At 46.2% G+C, this 14,031-nt stretch overlaps 3 protein-coding genes across 3 annotated transcripts; 1 reads left to right on the top strand and 2 right to left on the bottom strand.

Moving 5' to 3' along the window:
* On the top strand, positions 1 to 1,428 carry LOC119308445 (protein LURP-one-related 8-like). The gene is made up of 2 exons (XM_037584577.1): positions 1 to 573; positions 663 to 1,428. Exons 1-2 carry the CDS (start codon positions 262 to 264, stop codon positions 1,143 to 1,145), a joined length of 795 nt encoding a protein of 264 aa, XP_037440474.1. The 5' UTR covers positions 1 to 261; the 3' UTR covers positions 1,146 to 1,428.
* Positions 1,429 to 3,420: 1,992 nt separating this feature from the next.
* LOC119308446 (bifunctional bis(5'-adenosyl)-triphosphatase/adenylylsulfatase FHIT-like) lies at positions 3,421 to 5,781 on the bottom strand. Its single transcript, XM_037584578.1, has 4 exons — positions 5,435 to 5,781; positions 4,136 to 4,282; positions 3,743 to 3,841; positions 3,421 to 3,658 (listed from the first exon to the last, which is right to left on the bottom strand). The coding sequence occupies exons 1-4, from the start codon at positions 5,681 to 5,683 to the stop codon at positions 3,542 to 3,544; spliced, it is 612 nt and encodes a 203-aa protein (XP_037440475.1). The 5' UTR covers positions 5,684 to 5,781; the 3' UTR covers positions 3,421 to 3,541.
* A 5,939-nt stretch (positions 5,782 to 11,720) lies between these two features.
* Positions 11,721 to 12,681, bottom strand: LOC119305410. The gene is made up of 2 exons (XM_037581929.1): positions 12,155 to 12,681; positions 11,721 to 12,014 (listed from the first exon to the last, which is right to left on the bottom strand). Exons 1-2 carry the CDS (start codon positions 12,578 to 12,580, stop codon positions 11,946 to 11,948), a joined length of 495 nt encoding a protein of 164 aa, XP_037437826.1. The 5' UTR covers positions 12,581 to 12,681; the 3' UTR covers positions 11,721 to 11,945.
* Positions 12,682 to 14,031: the final 1,350 nt, after the last annotated feature.

Genomic DNA, 14,031 nt, shown 5'->3' on the forward strand with positions numbered 1-14,031 from the left:
TCCATTCCATACCCATCCATCCGCATCCATCCTCGATCCAGCGCCCGCCCCCTCACGACACCCGCACCCCTCCCTACTCCGAGCCTCGCTCGAACCATTCCACACGCGCACGCACACGTACACCAATCGCAATCGACTCGCGCGCCTGCACGTTCGCTTCCCGCTCCACAAATCAAGAGCCAAGCACCACACTGGTTCCCGGCCATCTCATTCCATTCATCCATCCATCGCGCGCCTCCAGCAGCCTGCCCGCCCGCCCGTATGTGCCTGCTGCTCTCTGGTAGTACCAGCGGACCAACCAGCATGAGCAGGATCCACCCTTCCGATCGCGGCGACGGCGCCCGCCGCGCGGCGCGGACGGCGGCGGAGCGGCAGCAGCAGCTGCCGGCGGTGTACACGGTGTGGAAGAGGTCCAGCATGGGGTTCCAGGGCACCGACGGCTTCTCCGTCTACGACGCCGCCGGGAGGCTCGCCTTCCGCGTCGACAACTACGCCCGCCGCCCCAAGGCCTTCGCCGGCGAGCTGCTGCTCATGGACGGCCGCGGCGCCCCTCTCCTCTCCCTCAGGCCGCAGGTACGCATCATCACAACAACTTCTTCGCACGTAGAGCCATCAAACTTTGCGTCTGGCCGTTAACTCTTCTTACTCTCTGCTCGTGACAGATCTTTAGCCTGCACGACCGATGGAACTGCTACAGAGTTGCACCGGGAGAAGAAAGCTGCCCGGACACGGACAGGAGCTCCTCCGCGCAGCAGCTCTTCTCCATGCTGAAGTGCGCCGCTCTGCAGAGCACGGACGACGCAGAGGTCCACATGTCGTCGGCCTCGACGGCGACGACGTCAGGGCGCGGCTGCCGGGCTCCGCCCTCCCCTCCTCCCGGCTACCGCGTGGAGGGCTGCTTCTCCAGGAGGAGCTGCAAGATCACCAGGAGCGACGGCCAGGAGGCGGCACGGATACTGAGGAAGAAAGCCGGTGGACCTACGGCGTCGGCAGCGGCGCCGCCCAGGCCCGTCGCTCTCGGCGACGACGTGTTCAGCCTGGTCGTTCGGCCGGGCGTGGACGCCGCCACGGTCATGGCTATTGTCGTTGTCATGGACCGGATCTGCCGGAAGCCCTACGCACCAATGGCGTGCTCTTCACAGTAACCAATAGCTACTGTACTAGACGGTGCGCCCACGTCAGTCAAGAGTTTTCGTCCTTTCGTTGGATGAATCGGAGAACTGCGGCGTTGCATGAACGCCGCCCCACTTCCTGAAGACATTGTGATGTCGAAGAGCTGTTCTTTATCAGTTTTATTAGTGTGATTTTTAGTCATTTGTACGGGTTGTAAAATAGCGGTAGCATTACCGTCATGCCTCAAAGTGGCATTTGCTGTCATTTTGTAAGCTGATTTGAGCATCAAGTATCATGAAAATCGCTTCGATAAAATCTGGTCGAGTGCGTAAATATACTTACACGCACACTGTGACCTCAGGATGCCAATTCCATTTGCAGTGGAGTGGAGAAATTTAGTGGGATTAGTGGATACCCAAAGCACTAATGGAGTAATGGTTGCCTTTGTCGTGCATCTGCCGAAGGAGGAGGAGACCCACGCCACGTTCCAACCAACATGTTGGGGCAACCCAGCAGGCGAACAATGAATGGGCAAGCAACTGCGCCAAAGCGACGGCCCTAGTTGTTGGCATGCCAAGCCCTCCAGGACACACGACCACGACGGGGAGGAAATTACCTGGTGCAGGTTACCTAGTACGGAGGCAACGAATCCAACACTGACCACTCACCGCTTGGCAAAGACGCCAGCAGATGTGGCGAATTGCAATCCAGAGCACAGGGCAGAAATATTATTCTCCATCAGCACATCCTATCATGTCATGTGGCATCCAGCCAGGGGCATCCGGTGAGACAAAAGCTTTCTTTCCGCTGCCACAAGAACAAAGGTCCTCTTTGGCATGCATACCAGGCACACAGCGTAAAAGATGAAAATGACCAAAGTCCACACCCAGAATATGCACAGGATGAAAGGGACAAAAGTTGCCCAGGCTCCGCAAGCGAATTCAGCCGCTACCTGAGCTTTCTTCCGCGACGCGTAAAGAAACCCGAAGTGCTGAAATTCAATCAATCAAATACCCGCAAAGGATCTACTGTCCTTCGGGACTAAGAAACGTGTTTTCCAGTTTGTCCATCGCAAGGAAATTTGATGCTACGATGCTTTACGAGAAGAAAAAACAAAGCCCCCCACAAAAAACAAAGCTTTAATCATGTTTTGTTCGCTCATTGTAATAGGGAGAGCAATCAAGTGGATCATGAAACAGCCAAGTTAGCTAGATTTTCTACCCCCGGTACCTGGATGGAGTCACCTCCGGTTGAGGTGGTCTCGTTTTATTGTATCTGATACGTTGGTTCTCACATATGAATAAATAAAGTATCGTTTGTCCAAAAAAAGGGAAAAACAAAGTCCTCCGGAAAAACAAAGCTTTAAACAGTCGGTTTTCTTGTATGCACAAGGTAGGCTCAACTTACGACAGGTTGAGTGGATTTAAGACTGAACTGTTTTGCTAATAAACATTTTATAACAGTGAAGAGTCCACTTTCGGCAAAGCACAAGCTAAATGCTTAGCCGTCTCAGGGAATATAACTTTAGGCCATAAGCACTTAATCGCATACTCTTCCCGTCCCCATCAGGAATATGTTAAAATGAGTATTACAAATTAGTTTTGCTGATGCTGTGCAATGTATCAGCTGTAACATCTTAGGCTTTAAAATGAGCAGAATACTCCCACCCAAATAAACTATATCACCTCTGTGCGGTATAACCCTTAATGCACTTTCCAAAGTAATATGGAGAAAAATTGGCTTTGGCTAACTTAAATGGTACAGATAATGTCAAGCCAAGGTGTAAACTGAAACTAAATGATGCGTCCGGTTCGTTGATATTAATTCCTGATGCCAGTTTAGAATTGCAACTCTTAGTATATCCTTGGAACAATCTGCAAGACGCCTAGTTCAGTGTCGTCCACATATTAAAAGATCATGCTAGGTCCATGCTAGCGCTGTTGCCTATAGTATGGTCATTACTGATAATAGCAGATTTCATGATCACAAACACAAGACAAATAATGCATTTTGGGTTGAGAAGTAAAACAGCTAATGCTCCATGCCTAGGAAGCTATTACACCCCAGCAATGGAATGTCTAAACACCATATATCATTTTGCTATAATCTAGCCACTATCTTGTGCATCTCATAAATAAATACTTTGCCCAGAATACTTTTTTCATGTATTGAACCCTGCAAACTAAGAAACTACGCAGGAATTGTAAGGCTCGGATGCCTGTGTGTTTTCATGCATGTTTGGGATCAATATACTACATAAGTAAGCCACCACCTCAGACTCGTCAGTTGAGACTCGACATCACCAGGTCAGTGGAAAATAAAATATTCATTGCTACTCTTGAAAAACAATGCAGAACAAACAGTCCAGAAGTTTATTTCTGTGAAAACACTAAGTGAAAAAATAGAAAACGGTTTGTAAGAAATACATCTAGGAGAAAAGAGCACGGTACTCGTTAGCCTCATGACTCATTTCTTCCATGGTTCTATCTTTTCTTTCAACATCCAGATCAAGCTTTTCCTTCATTTCTTTTTCTTTCACATCTATCTGTTACAAAGAAAAATGGTACTAGGATTTAATGAAAAAAATCATAAGAAGTTATATGGATGGAAAAACGGGTGGTAAACGAACCGCGTCATATATTTCATCATTATTTTCGAAATCTCCCTTCTTCCTGGGGATCACATGGATGTGGACGTGCGGGACTGTTTGGCCAGCTTGAGGACCATCCTGTACCAAAAAGCTATCAATAAGGAAATGCTTCTTTTTCATTCATAGGTTATTAGTTAAAGGTAAAAGGGGGAAAGGTAATCAAATCAGCAGCAGATCTGGAGTACAAGTCCAAAGAACAGACAGGAACCTCATATGGCAGTGTAAGTGTAATTTAGGTGATTAGCCTGATCTATTTTGTTCTGGACCCCAGTAGCAGCATCCAAACATCATGAGCTTTCAATTGGATGAACTAATTATATAAATTTGGAAGCATAAGCTATTAGTACATATATAGAGAGAAAGAGAGTTGACCTGAATCGCAAATGTAAGCGAAGAAGCTTTGTGGTACTGCTCAAGCCGTACACCAACTTCCTTTGCAGTGACCCATAAATCACTTGTCTCATCAGTACTTAGATCAGTAAAGCGTTTCACTTCACGCTTGGGGCACACAAGGACATGTATGTTTTGTTAAGGAAAAAATATGTATAACCAAACTATACAATGTAAGTAGACGTTTTACAGTTTGAAGTTTGAACTATGAAAGCTGTGAACCACAGGACAGCAAACGGGGTAATAATGGATAGCTACCTCGGGTTAAAGTATTATACCATCAGTATATGTAGCACAGTAAATGTTGCAGTATGAGTACATTTCCTGCCTTTCCTCGAGAGGCTAAGCTTTTTGGGTGAACTTGTCGGTGCAGAAAGTGATGGGCATAATAGTAAACATAATATTTCATAAAAAGATGACGCTATCATCACTCACGAGTCCATCAAGTATAAACAGATTCCAGCAAGAGATAACCATTTGGCTATTTTTATATGAACCATTCACTTATATAAATAGCTAACCCTAGCATAAATTTCTTGACATCCTTTATATTCAGATTTACATTAGCCATGCATTTTTAGAGATCAGTGCAGAATGAAAGAGTGATATACCATACAAATTTCATTCTTTTGATTCTGATCTGTGCTTTCTGTATGTGTCTGAACCTTGGACACTCTTCAGAAACAAGTGAAACAAAGTGTATGAACAGTCTGACAACAAACGAGATTCCAGGCTTGCCGGCAGTGTTTAACTGTAAATCCTGGCGACGAGTATGCCAAAACAAAGGATATGACCTGCAGTGTAAGATTGGGACATGTCAATATAGCACAAATAGTATATCCGCGATCTATAAAGTCGTAATCATAAATAGCTGCTATACTACAAATACATACAATGTTAGTACAACATCGTCAGGGTTTAAATGTCATTGTGCTACTCCGACGACATAGCTGATAATAGTGAGCCAGACTTGAGATTATTCACTGCACCAAGTATTACAAAATTGTCCGAAAAAAATTGTGCTAGCGCTGGAAACCTAATGTGTGATTTATAATCTACTCCCTCTGTAAACTAATATAAGAGCATTTAGATCACTATCTAAACGCTCTTATATTAGTTTACAGAGGGAGTACCATCAACCGCATTGGCATCTCCGTCAGACAAAAAAATTATAGAATCACAAACAATTCCTAGAAATACACTGTGATTCTGAGGTGAGGTGGAAGTGAAAATTGAACATAAATTAGGCAAGGGAAAGTTGGGGCAATCATAGAGATGTTTACCAGGGAGGAGGGGGCGTAGGTTGACCATGGCGTATGAGAGGGGCGTGGCGTGGAAGACCTCCCTCGCGTCGATCCTGTAGGGCCCGAACTTGTACGCCGACGCCTCCATCTCCGGCGACGGCGGAGATGACAAGGAGGAGGTGGCCCGCAGCCAAGTCCGGCGGCGAAGGGTGGCCGTACGAGGCGGCGGGGTCAGAGGGAGGAGGAGGGCACGCGAGCGCAGGGCGGAGCACAACCCAAGCAGCATCAGCAGCAGGCAACAGTTTTTTTTTTTTTGAGGCTAAAACACACGCTTTATTACTCAAGAATGTTCCGAGGAATACATCTCAAGTTTGGAGGTTGGAGCAGCCAAACATGCGACCAATAGACAGACTAAGCGCGTATTTAGCAGAGTAGAGGGGAAGGTGATAGCTGTGGGCCTTTGTTGCCCATGTTAGCCCATCTTAGTAGCGGCTGGGCTGCGAACAGCCAAGGCCCGCAGCCAAATTCATACCCCCTCCATCTCATCATATAAGAATTTTTGAATATTTTTGATACTACACTAGTGTAGGTAGATTTCAAAAGTTTTGATAAATCTAGTTTTTGTTCAATCTTGTATGTTCATACATCTGACTTTCGTCGTAAACTAGACAAACCAACGGCAAAGATAGGATAATGTTGCTCCTCAGATTACACGGAAATAACCTTGTTGGTCTTCGTCAAGGGGCAGACGCACCAGTGTATGAATTACAAATACAACTACATTTTGTCATTGAAGTTAATGAAATAATGTTCTTGTATTTTGTTGAAACAAGGTTAGTCGCTCAGTGATACCAACATACATTATGGGTGTATTCAAGTTGCCCCTTTCTGGATGTGACCTGTCAGGGCTAGTTTGTAATTTTTGGTGGGGTTCAAAGAAAGATAAAAGGGATGTCTTGAGAAAATATAAGTAAGCCAAACTGCAAGGGAGGACTAGGGTTCTGTGGCTTCTTCCTGATTCACCAAACCTTGCTCGCAAAGGCAAGCTTGGCGGCTCCTAACTTGGCCGGACTCGTTGTATGCCATGGTCTTCCAAGTGAAGTACTATCCTAACGGTGTTTATGAAGACACTAATTTTGCAAGGACCGCATCATCGACATGGTACATTATTCATCATGGCCCGACCCTCCTAAAAAAGGGTATTGTATGACGCGTCAACAATGACAAACAAGTTACAACCTGGAAGGATCCATGGCAACCTCGACCTACCTTCTACAAACTGGTGTCGCTGCGCTGCACCTGCTGCCTTAGGTGACTAGCAGAGCCTTGGACGAGCACGGGAGGTGGAACATCAATCTTACCTGACAAGACTTTCTCCTGATGGATATGGAAATCATTCAATAATAAAGCCGTCGTGACCTCGACTCTATGATGTCCTTGCATGGGCTTCATATCTCAAGGAGAACTTTAACATATGCAACACCTAATGCCTTGCTCATGATGAGCTTACCTCCATGTCCATGTGCGCCACGAGCAAGGCACCGGATGACACACGTGTTGCCATCTCCCAAGGTACGAGTATTTGTGTGGCATCTCGTCACTAACTCACTAGCTATGATAGAAAATAAAGTTCAAAGAAACATCATGGTATCTCATGAATGTGTTGAGACTATAGAAAACAAAGTTCAAAAAAACACCACGGTATCTCATAAATGTGTTGGGAGGAATGATGACACATTCCATGTATTTTGCAAATATATAATGGCACAGGGGATATGGCGTGTGATGAGCAAGCACCTGAGCATGCCAAGGTTGGAGGTGATCAAGAACATGGGGGCATGAATGGCTCCTGCACCTATACTACATCAATGCACCGATGATGACCGACTACTTGTCGTGATGACGTTGTGGTGGACTTGGCACCTATGCAACGAGGTGATTAATGACAAACTGTTGCCATCAATTGTTGCTTCGAGAATTTTCTTGAACATGTTACATCGACTCCTTGTTATGCATCAAGCAACACCTTAGGCTCGACATGAAGAAGGAGAAGATTGTCTTATACTATGAGCAAGACTGGCGCAAATGTGTGACCAGGCCCCTGGTTGCACCCTGTGCTAAAACTCTAGTGTGTTGGAGCTGATTGGGTTGGAACAAGGTAAACATCGATGGTTTCTTGAGAGAGGAGGACGAAATGGGCGGTGTGGGTATGATCTTGAGAAACAAAGTGGGCAACATCAACTTTGCCTCCTGCCATTTCATGTCAATCTGCTCGAGCGCGCTAGAAGCTGAGATTGCTACATGCATGCATGGAAGGAGCCAAGAAAAATGTATGAGGGGGCCTATTGTTGTTGTGCCAATGTCGTGGAGGACTAGTGCCATTAGAATACAATACCCCATCCTTCTATAGATGAGGAGGCCTACTACTCGCACTGTAGTTTGGCTCCAACATGTACTAGATGAGATTGGCAAGTTGTGCAAGATGGCTGTATAAAAACTCCTTAATCAACGAAAATTATCATTCACAAAAACAAAAAATACAATATCATTGTCAGTTGGTGCCAGGCACCCCTTCAAGTTTAGGTATATGAACAATCACAACCAAGAAGTAGACTTTCATACAATTTTATGGTATAATCACACATGATGACAAGGGTCGGTCCTCGAGTTTCACGCATGAACCGATGCCCGTGCAGGTAGAGTAGCCCTATTCATACTCCCACCGTCTCAAAATAAAAGCAACTCCAACGCGGTGATCAATTTCATCCCCGCCCGTCTGGTTGGGTCGGCGCGGATAGAAAAGTCGGCCCAACGTGCCGACCCAAACGGACGCGCGTCCGCTTTTCGTCCGCTTGCCGACCCATTTCCGGCCTAGTTTTGTGCCTCATTTGCGTCGGCGCGGACACGAAACGGACGCATGCCGCACCCGCCTCCTTCCCCTGGCCCGTTTGTCGGTGGCACATTGGCCATCCTTCCCCACCCCAAGATCGGCAGCGAACCCTCGCCCACCTCCGTCACGTCCTCGCTGCCACCAATTTCTGGCGCCTCTGCCAGCACCCAACGTCTGCACTCGCCACCCCCAACGTCTCCATCGCCGCCCCCACCACCGTCTCGCCGCCGGGGCTGGCAGCGAAGCTTCCAACCCCACCACCTGACGCCGACGCGGGCAGGAAGCCGCCTCACCATCCCCGGCCAGCTCCTCCGGCCTGACACCAGCACTCTCGTCGGACGCCTCCAGGGCAGCCACCTGGTCCAAGGGAGGCGCGTGTCTCCTCGCCGGCCGGCTCCTTTGTCAACGCCCGTAAGTTGTTCAACGGTTTGCCAAGGTACAAAATGGACTCGGCCGACGAGTTCTTTTTCCACAGTTTTCATTGCAACTCAGACGATTCCTCGTCCGATGAGGAGGAGAAGATCTTGGTTGTCGTATTGGTCCATCACCTCATTAATAGCCAGCGGCCGTTATTCCGTGGCTCCATCCTGGGGCACCTTCCGGCGTTGAATCACAACCGAGAGAGCAGTCATTTCCTTCTTGAAAGGACTACTTTGACACAACCAACCCGCTGTTCACATATCAGGAATTCTGGCGGCGTTTCCGTATGAGTAGGCATCTTTTCAACCGTATTAGAGAGTGGGTAGTCGGATACGATGACTATTTCGAGTGCAAAGAGGATGTCGTTGAAAAGATTGGCTTCTCATCTTATCAGAAATGCACTGCAGTCGTCCTGATGCTTGCATACGGAGTGCCCGGTGATCTCATTGATGAGTACATCCATATGAGCGAGTCTACATGTCTAGATTTCATGTACAAGTTCTGCAGGGCTGTGATTGATGTCTTTGGCCCTGAGCACTTGAGAGAGCCGACTGCTGAAAATACAGTCCGCTTGTTGGCGACGAATGCCAGCAGAGGATTCCCAGGGATGCTTGGCAGCATAGACTGCATGCACTAGGACTGGAAGAACTACCCTTCTGCTTGGCAAGGGCAGTATAAGGGCCATGTCAGGGCTTGCACTATCATACTTGAGGTTGTGGCCTCACGAGATCTCTGGATCTGTCACTCTTTCTTTAGCATGGCCGGATCACACAATGATATCAACGCGCTTCAGCGCTCGTTGGTGTTTGCTAGGCTTGCCAAGGCAACAGCCCACCGGTGAATGTTACCATCAACAGCCACAACTACGACAAAGGATACTACCTAGGTGACGGTATCTATCCGAGTGGACCACTATTGTGAAGACAATCCCCAACCTTGTCGAAGAGAAGAGGAAAAGATTTGCCTAAGAGCAAGAGAGTGTTAGAAAGGACGTCGAGCGTGCCTTTGGTGTTTTGCAATCTCGATGGGACATTGTTCGGTATCCTGCTAGGACTTGGAGCACGAAGAAGCTGTGGGAGGTGATGACTATTTGTGTGATCATGCACAATATGATCGTAGAAGATGAGCAGCCGGAACGTATCTACGATCAAGGGTTTCAGTTTCAGGGTGAAAATGTTGTGCCTGAGCATGGAGGAGCGGCAACGTTTGAACAGTTCACCCAATTTCATCATGACATGCGTGATTGGGAAACTCACGTGCGGCTACAAAATGATTTGGTTGAGTATATATGGGCTCATATTGGCAATCAATAAATGTATCTTTTTCATTCGACTTCTAAAACTATGTGAGACAGTTTTATTTTCATTCGGCTTGTAAAACAATGCATAATTTATTTGGTTATGAAACAATGCTTTTATTTGGTTGTGAAATTATATATTTGTTTGTGAAACTATAATGCAAAATATGTGCATATTTGTTCAAAAAGGACGGCCAGCCGGTCATGCCGGCAAATATGGGTCGGCGCCTTGGACGCAGAGCCGACCCAAACGAATAAAAAATGGACAAAAACGCCGTCCGCTTAGGTCGGCGTGTTGCAGTTGCTCTAAGTGGCTCAACTTTATAGTAACTTTAGTATAAAGTTGTACTAAGTTTGAGACACTTATTTAGAACGGAGGAAATAATTTGATTTTTTTGCAAGAATCAAAGAAATTTTATTCAACTTCATCAAGGCTACAGTCGGCTAATACAAGGTCGACAGTAAAGTTCGGTCCCTGATGCAACGAACACACGGTGCTTCGGATCGTACAAGCATAACTAGTCAGTTAGTGTGCAACCCTATTTCGAACTCTTGCTATTATCATAGGTTTAAACTCCCACTCACGAAGAAATTCTTAATTTCCTTAACTGAATTACCAAAAGGAGACTTAATAAGGGGCGTGTCTGTCAAAGATGAGCCGGCTACCATAGAATCAGACTGCAGAACTACAAGCAGAGACGACCATTGGAGAACTATATTCACCCCTTGCAAGATTGCATGAATTTCCGCTTCTAGGGCATTGTTGCGGTAGAAGAGGACTTGACATGCCGCTAAGGCCTTGTAGAATGCAAAGTGTTTAGGAGAGGTGCTTGGAGAAATAAATTCGTCTTTCCTTAAGCATCAGTGTTTATTTGTACAGGGCAGACGTGTAATTAAGCGTTTCTCCTGTAAAAATATACACTGATGCTTAAAAAAATGGTTTATTTTTATTAAACACCTCATTAAACACCTAGCATTGTACAAGGCCTAGTACAACTTTTACTTTGTCGTTCCTCAGGATCATTCCCGCTCCTACTGAGCCATCTTCAGCTTGAAACGAGCCATCAATCGACAGAGCCAGCCAGCCAGGCAGCCATCGGGAGGTGTTGTCCACGGGGTACCTGTGGTGGCGACCTAGTCAGTTGTATTGGTCCCATATTTGTGGTGATTTTTATAGTTCCATTGTTGGCGACGGTGGACATTATCCTAGTATTGGATAATACTAATGCAATGATTTTATTGAAAAAGGCTTTCGCCCCGCTTTATAAATAAAGCAAACCATCACAGTCACAAAGTAACACATAAGTTCACCCACACACACGGAGGATCGCACAACATAGAGTACAAGAGGGTTCTGCTGAAGGCACAGCTCAACAAACCCTGAAAATGAAAACGAAAACGAAGGCAGATAAACCGCAACGATTTTCACTAAAAGGAAAAACTGGCAATGGAATGATGTGTGCAGTTGACTTTGTGGAGTTGATCTAGGGAGGTGCTAAAGATGTGTGCGCCCATGCATGCAGGCTCCAGAAAGTGGAGGGGCCTGTTAGGAATAAAATTAATTAGGATTAATTGTAATTAGAACCGTCATTAGACGGTTCTGTGTCCAACGCCTCTCCTCTTCCGTGCGGACGCATGTGCCCGTACGGACATGTCTCTTTGTAATTGCCGTCTTAATTGGCGACTGTTGAGAGGGTATATATACCCCAATCACCATCAATGGAATTCAGAGATTCATTCTCAATCAGTTTACTTTAACAGTTATCAGCACGCTCGTAACCGAGAGTGATTTGGCCGCAGAGAAGAAAGCGAAGGGGAAACAGCAGCGAGGCGGCTCTCTCGCATCTGGAGGCAGAGACACGGCCGACGCGTGGCTCTCCGACAACAGAGTCCTCGGGCGCGTGTCTATGTCAGACCATGGACGGCCCGGCGAGGCCACTCTCAAGCGCGGTGCTCGCGCCCGCAGTACCCATCGGCGTCGAGCGGCGACCGCTCTTCTGGTGCGGCGCCCTACAGCAGAACGGCAAGGGGATCAGAAGAAAACATACAAGATCCCTGTGACACATCTCGTACAAAATGACAATAATGCAAAGACCAACTCCGCATCATACATCAATCAGGTGATTCAATCCCGATTTCGTTATACTAACCTCTAGGGCATCGTTTTTAATGCCATCCAAAGCAAACTTCGGCAACGACCCATGGCCCGGACGATGTTTCCCTTGGCTAGGCTCCTCGCGGAGTGGCGACATCCTTCGGCCCGGCTGCTCCCAGCGCTGCACCCCGAGGCGGCCGTGGACCACGGCCCCGGCGTGGCGGAGGATGCACTCCGGGCCTGCATCTTTTTCGATGAGGCGGCCAGGCGCGTAAAGCACAGCGGCGGCAGCGGCCAACGGCCGGTGCCCGGCATGGCAACGCCCGACAGCAAACGCGGTGTCTCGCGGCTCCGCGGCGGCGGCCATAGGCCGGCGTGCGGCAGCGCGGTCCTCAGCCCGGGCAGAGGCAGCCCACGAGGCGTAAAACGCGGCGGCGCAACCACCGGTCTGCCCGCACTGCACAGCGGCAGCAGTTACCATGGCCACGACGCTCGCACGGGATAAGAAATTGGGGTCTTTGGGGATCTTATCTTCTTTGGAATTTATTCAATTCAACCCTGTACTTGGAGATAAACATATCTTGCCCCTGCAGTTTCAGATCCAGTAAGAGTTAACTGGGATTTACTAAACCGCACGTTTTAGTACCCAGATTTCTGAAATTGTCATTCAGTCTCTAGCACTTGCGGTTGCAGTTTTAAGTCTATAGACTTTGTTTGGTCTGCATTTTAGTCTATGTGCTTGCTGTAAAGCATATTGAAAAAGTTGTAATGTGTTCAATCTTCTTGCCGCATGCATCTCTATAACACGTAACTGTGTACAACAACTCTATTTCGGCCATTGAAATATATTTTTCTTGCAAATGTTGATGTAAACTCATACTACAAAATTATAGTATGGGACTATCTTCAAAATTTATTTGTGAGTCACAAGGTATTGGTGGCATCTACTGCATCATTTGCAGATTATCCACCAATATTGTGAGGTCTACATCTTGTCACTTTAAAAAGATTACTACCTTCAAAGTGCTATTCCAAATATTAATATTAGATGTGACTACCTCAAGATATCATAAGGTAATACTGGCATCTACTACAAATTTTGCAGACTATCCACTATTACTGCAAGGTCTACATCGTGTCACTTTGATAGATGACTACCTTCAAAGTGATTTCATATATTTAGCATAACATAAGGTAATAGAATTATGAACATCTACTGACAAAAGTCAGACTATGTTTTCTATTACTGCGAGATCTACACCACATCCGGTGGCTATCTTCAAAGTGTTATCCTATATAAATTAAGGTCTACACATATGAGTGTATAGCATCAGCTATCGTAAAAATTTGCTCCTCTAATGCAATTGTTGTTGTTCACTAAAAAAGATATTTACTCTCATAGTAAAAGGTATCCAAGCATGAACACTACATGCTAAAATAACATATATTTTTCATGAATATCAGTTAATTAAGCCTCACTTTGCTTGAATAAGTCATAGAATATTACACAAGTATTGCCATATCCCGGTAATTACGTTCTATTACATAAGTAAAATACATGCCAGTGAAGCCTATGCCACTATTTCTAATTATAGTGTCGTCCATCCATCAAGATGGATACCATAATTTATAGCAAGTGTCTCAAACATTGTTGCAATGTCCATATCACATTGTGGTTATACTTTCATCGTGACTAACCGATGTCAAACATGCAAAGTCTATACGTTTTGCCAGTGACTCTAAAGTCACACACTTCCTCAAGAATGAAGTCCAAAATATTAACAATGATTTCATCACATGTGTTGCATTGAAGGATACACCTAGGTTCACCAAGGATTACCTTGGCCATGATTGTTCTCAAACAAATCATTTTCATTGCTTACATTTTCAAATGCACTAAATTCATAATTAGGTGGGTGAATTTATTTTAAG

The sequence above is a fragment of the Triticum dicoccoides genome, chromosome 5B (genome assembly GCF_002162155.2).
Source record: "Triticum dicoccoides isolate Atlit2015 ecotype Zavitan chromosome 5B, WEW_v2.0, whole genome shotgun sequence".
Taxonomy (NCBI): domain Eukaryota; kingdom Viridiplantae; phylum Streptophyta; class Magnoliopsida; order Poales; family Poaceae; genus Triticum; species Triticum dicoccoides.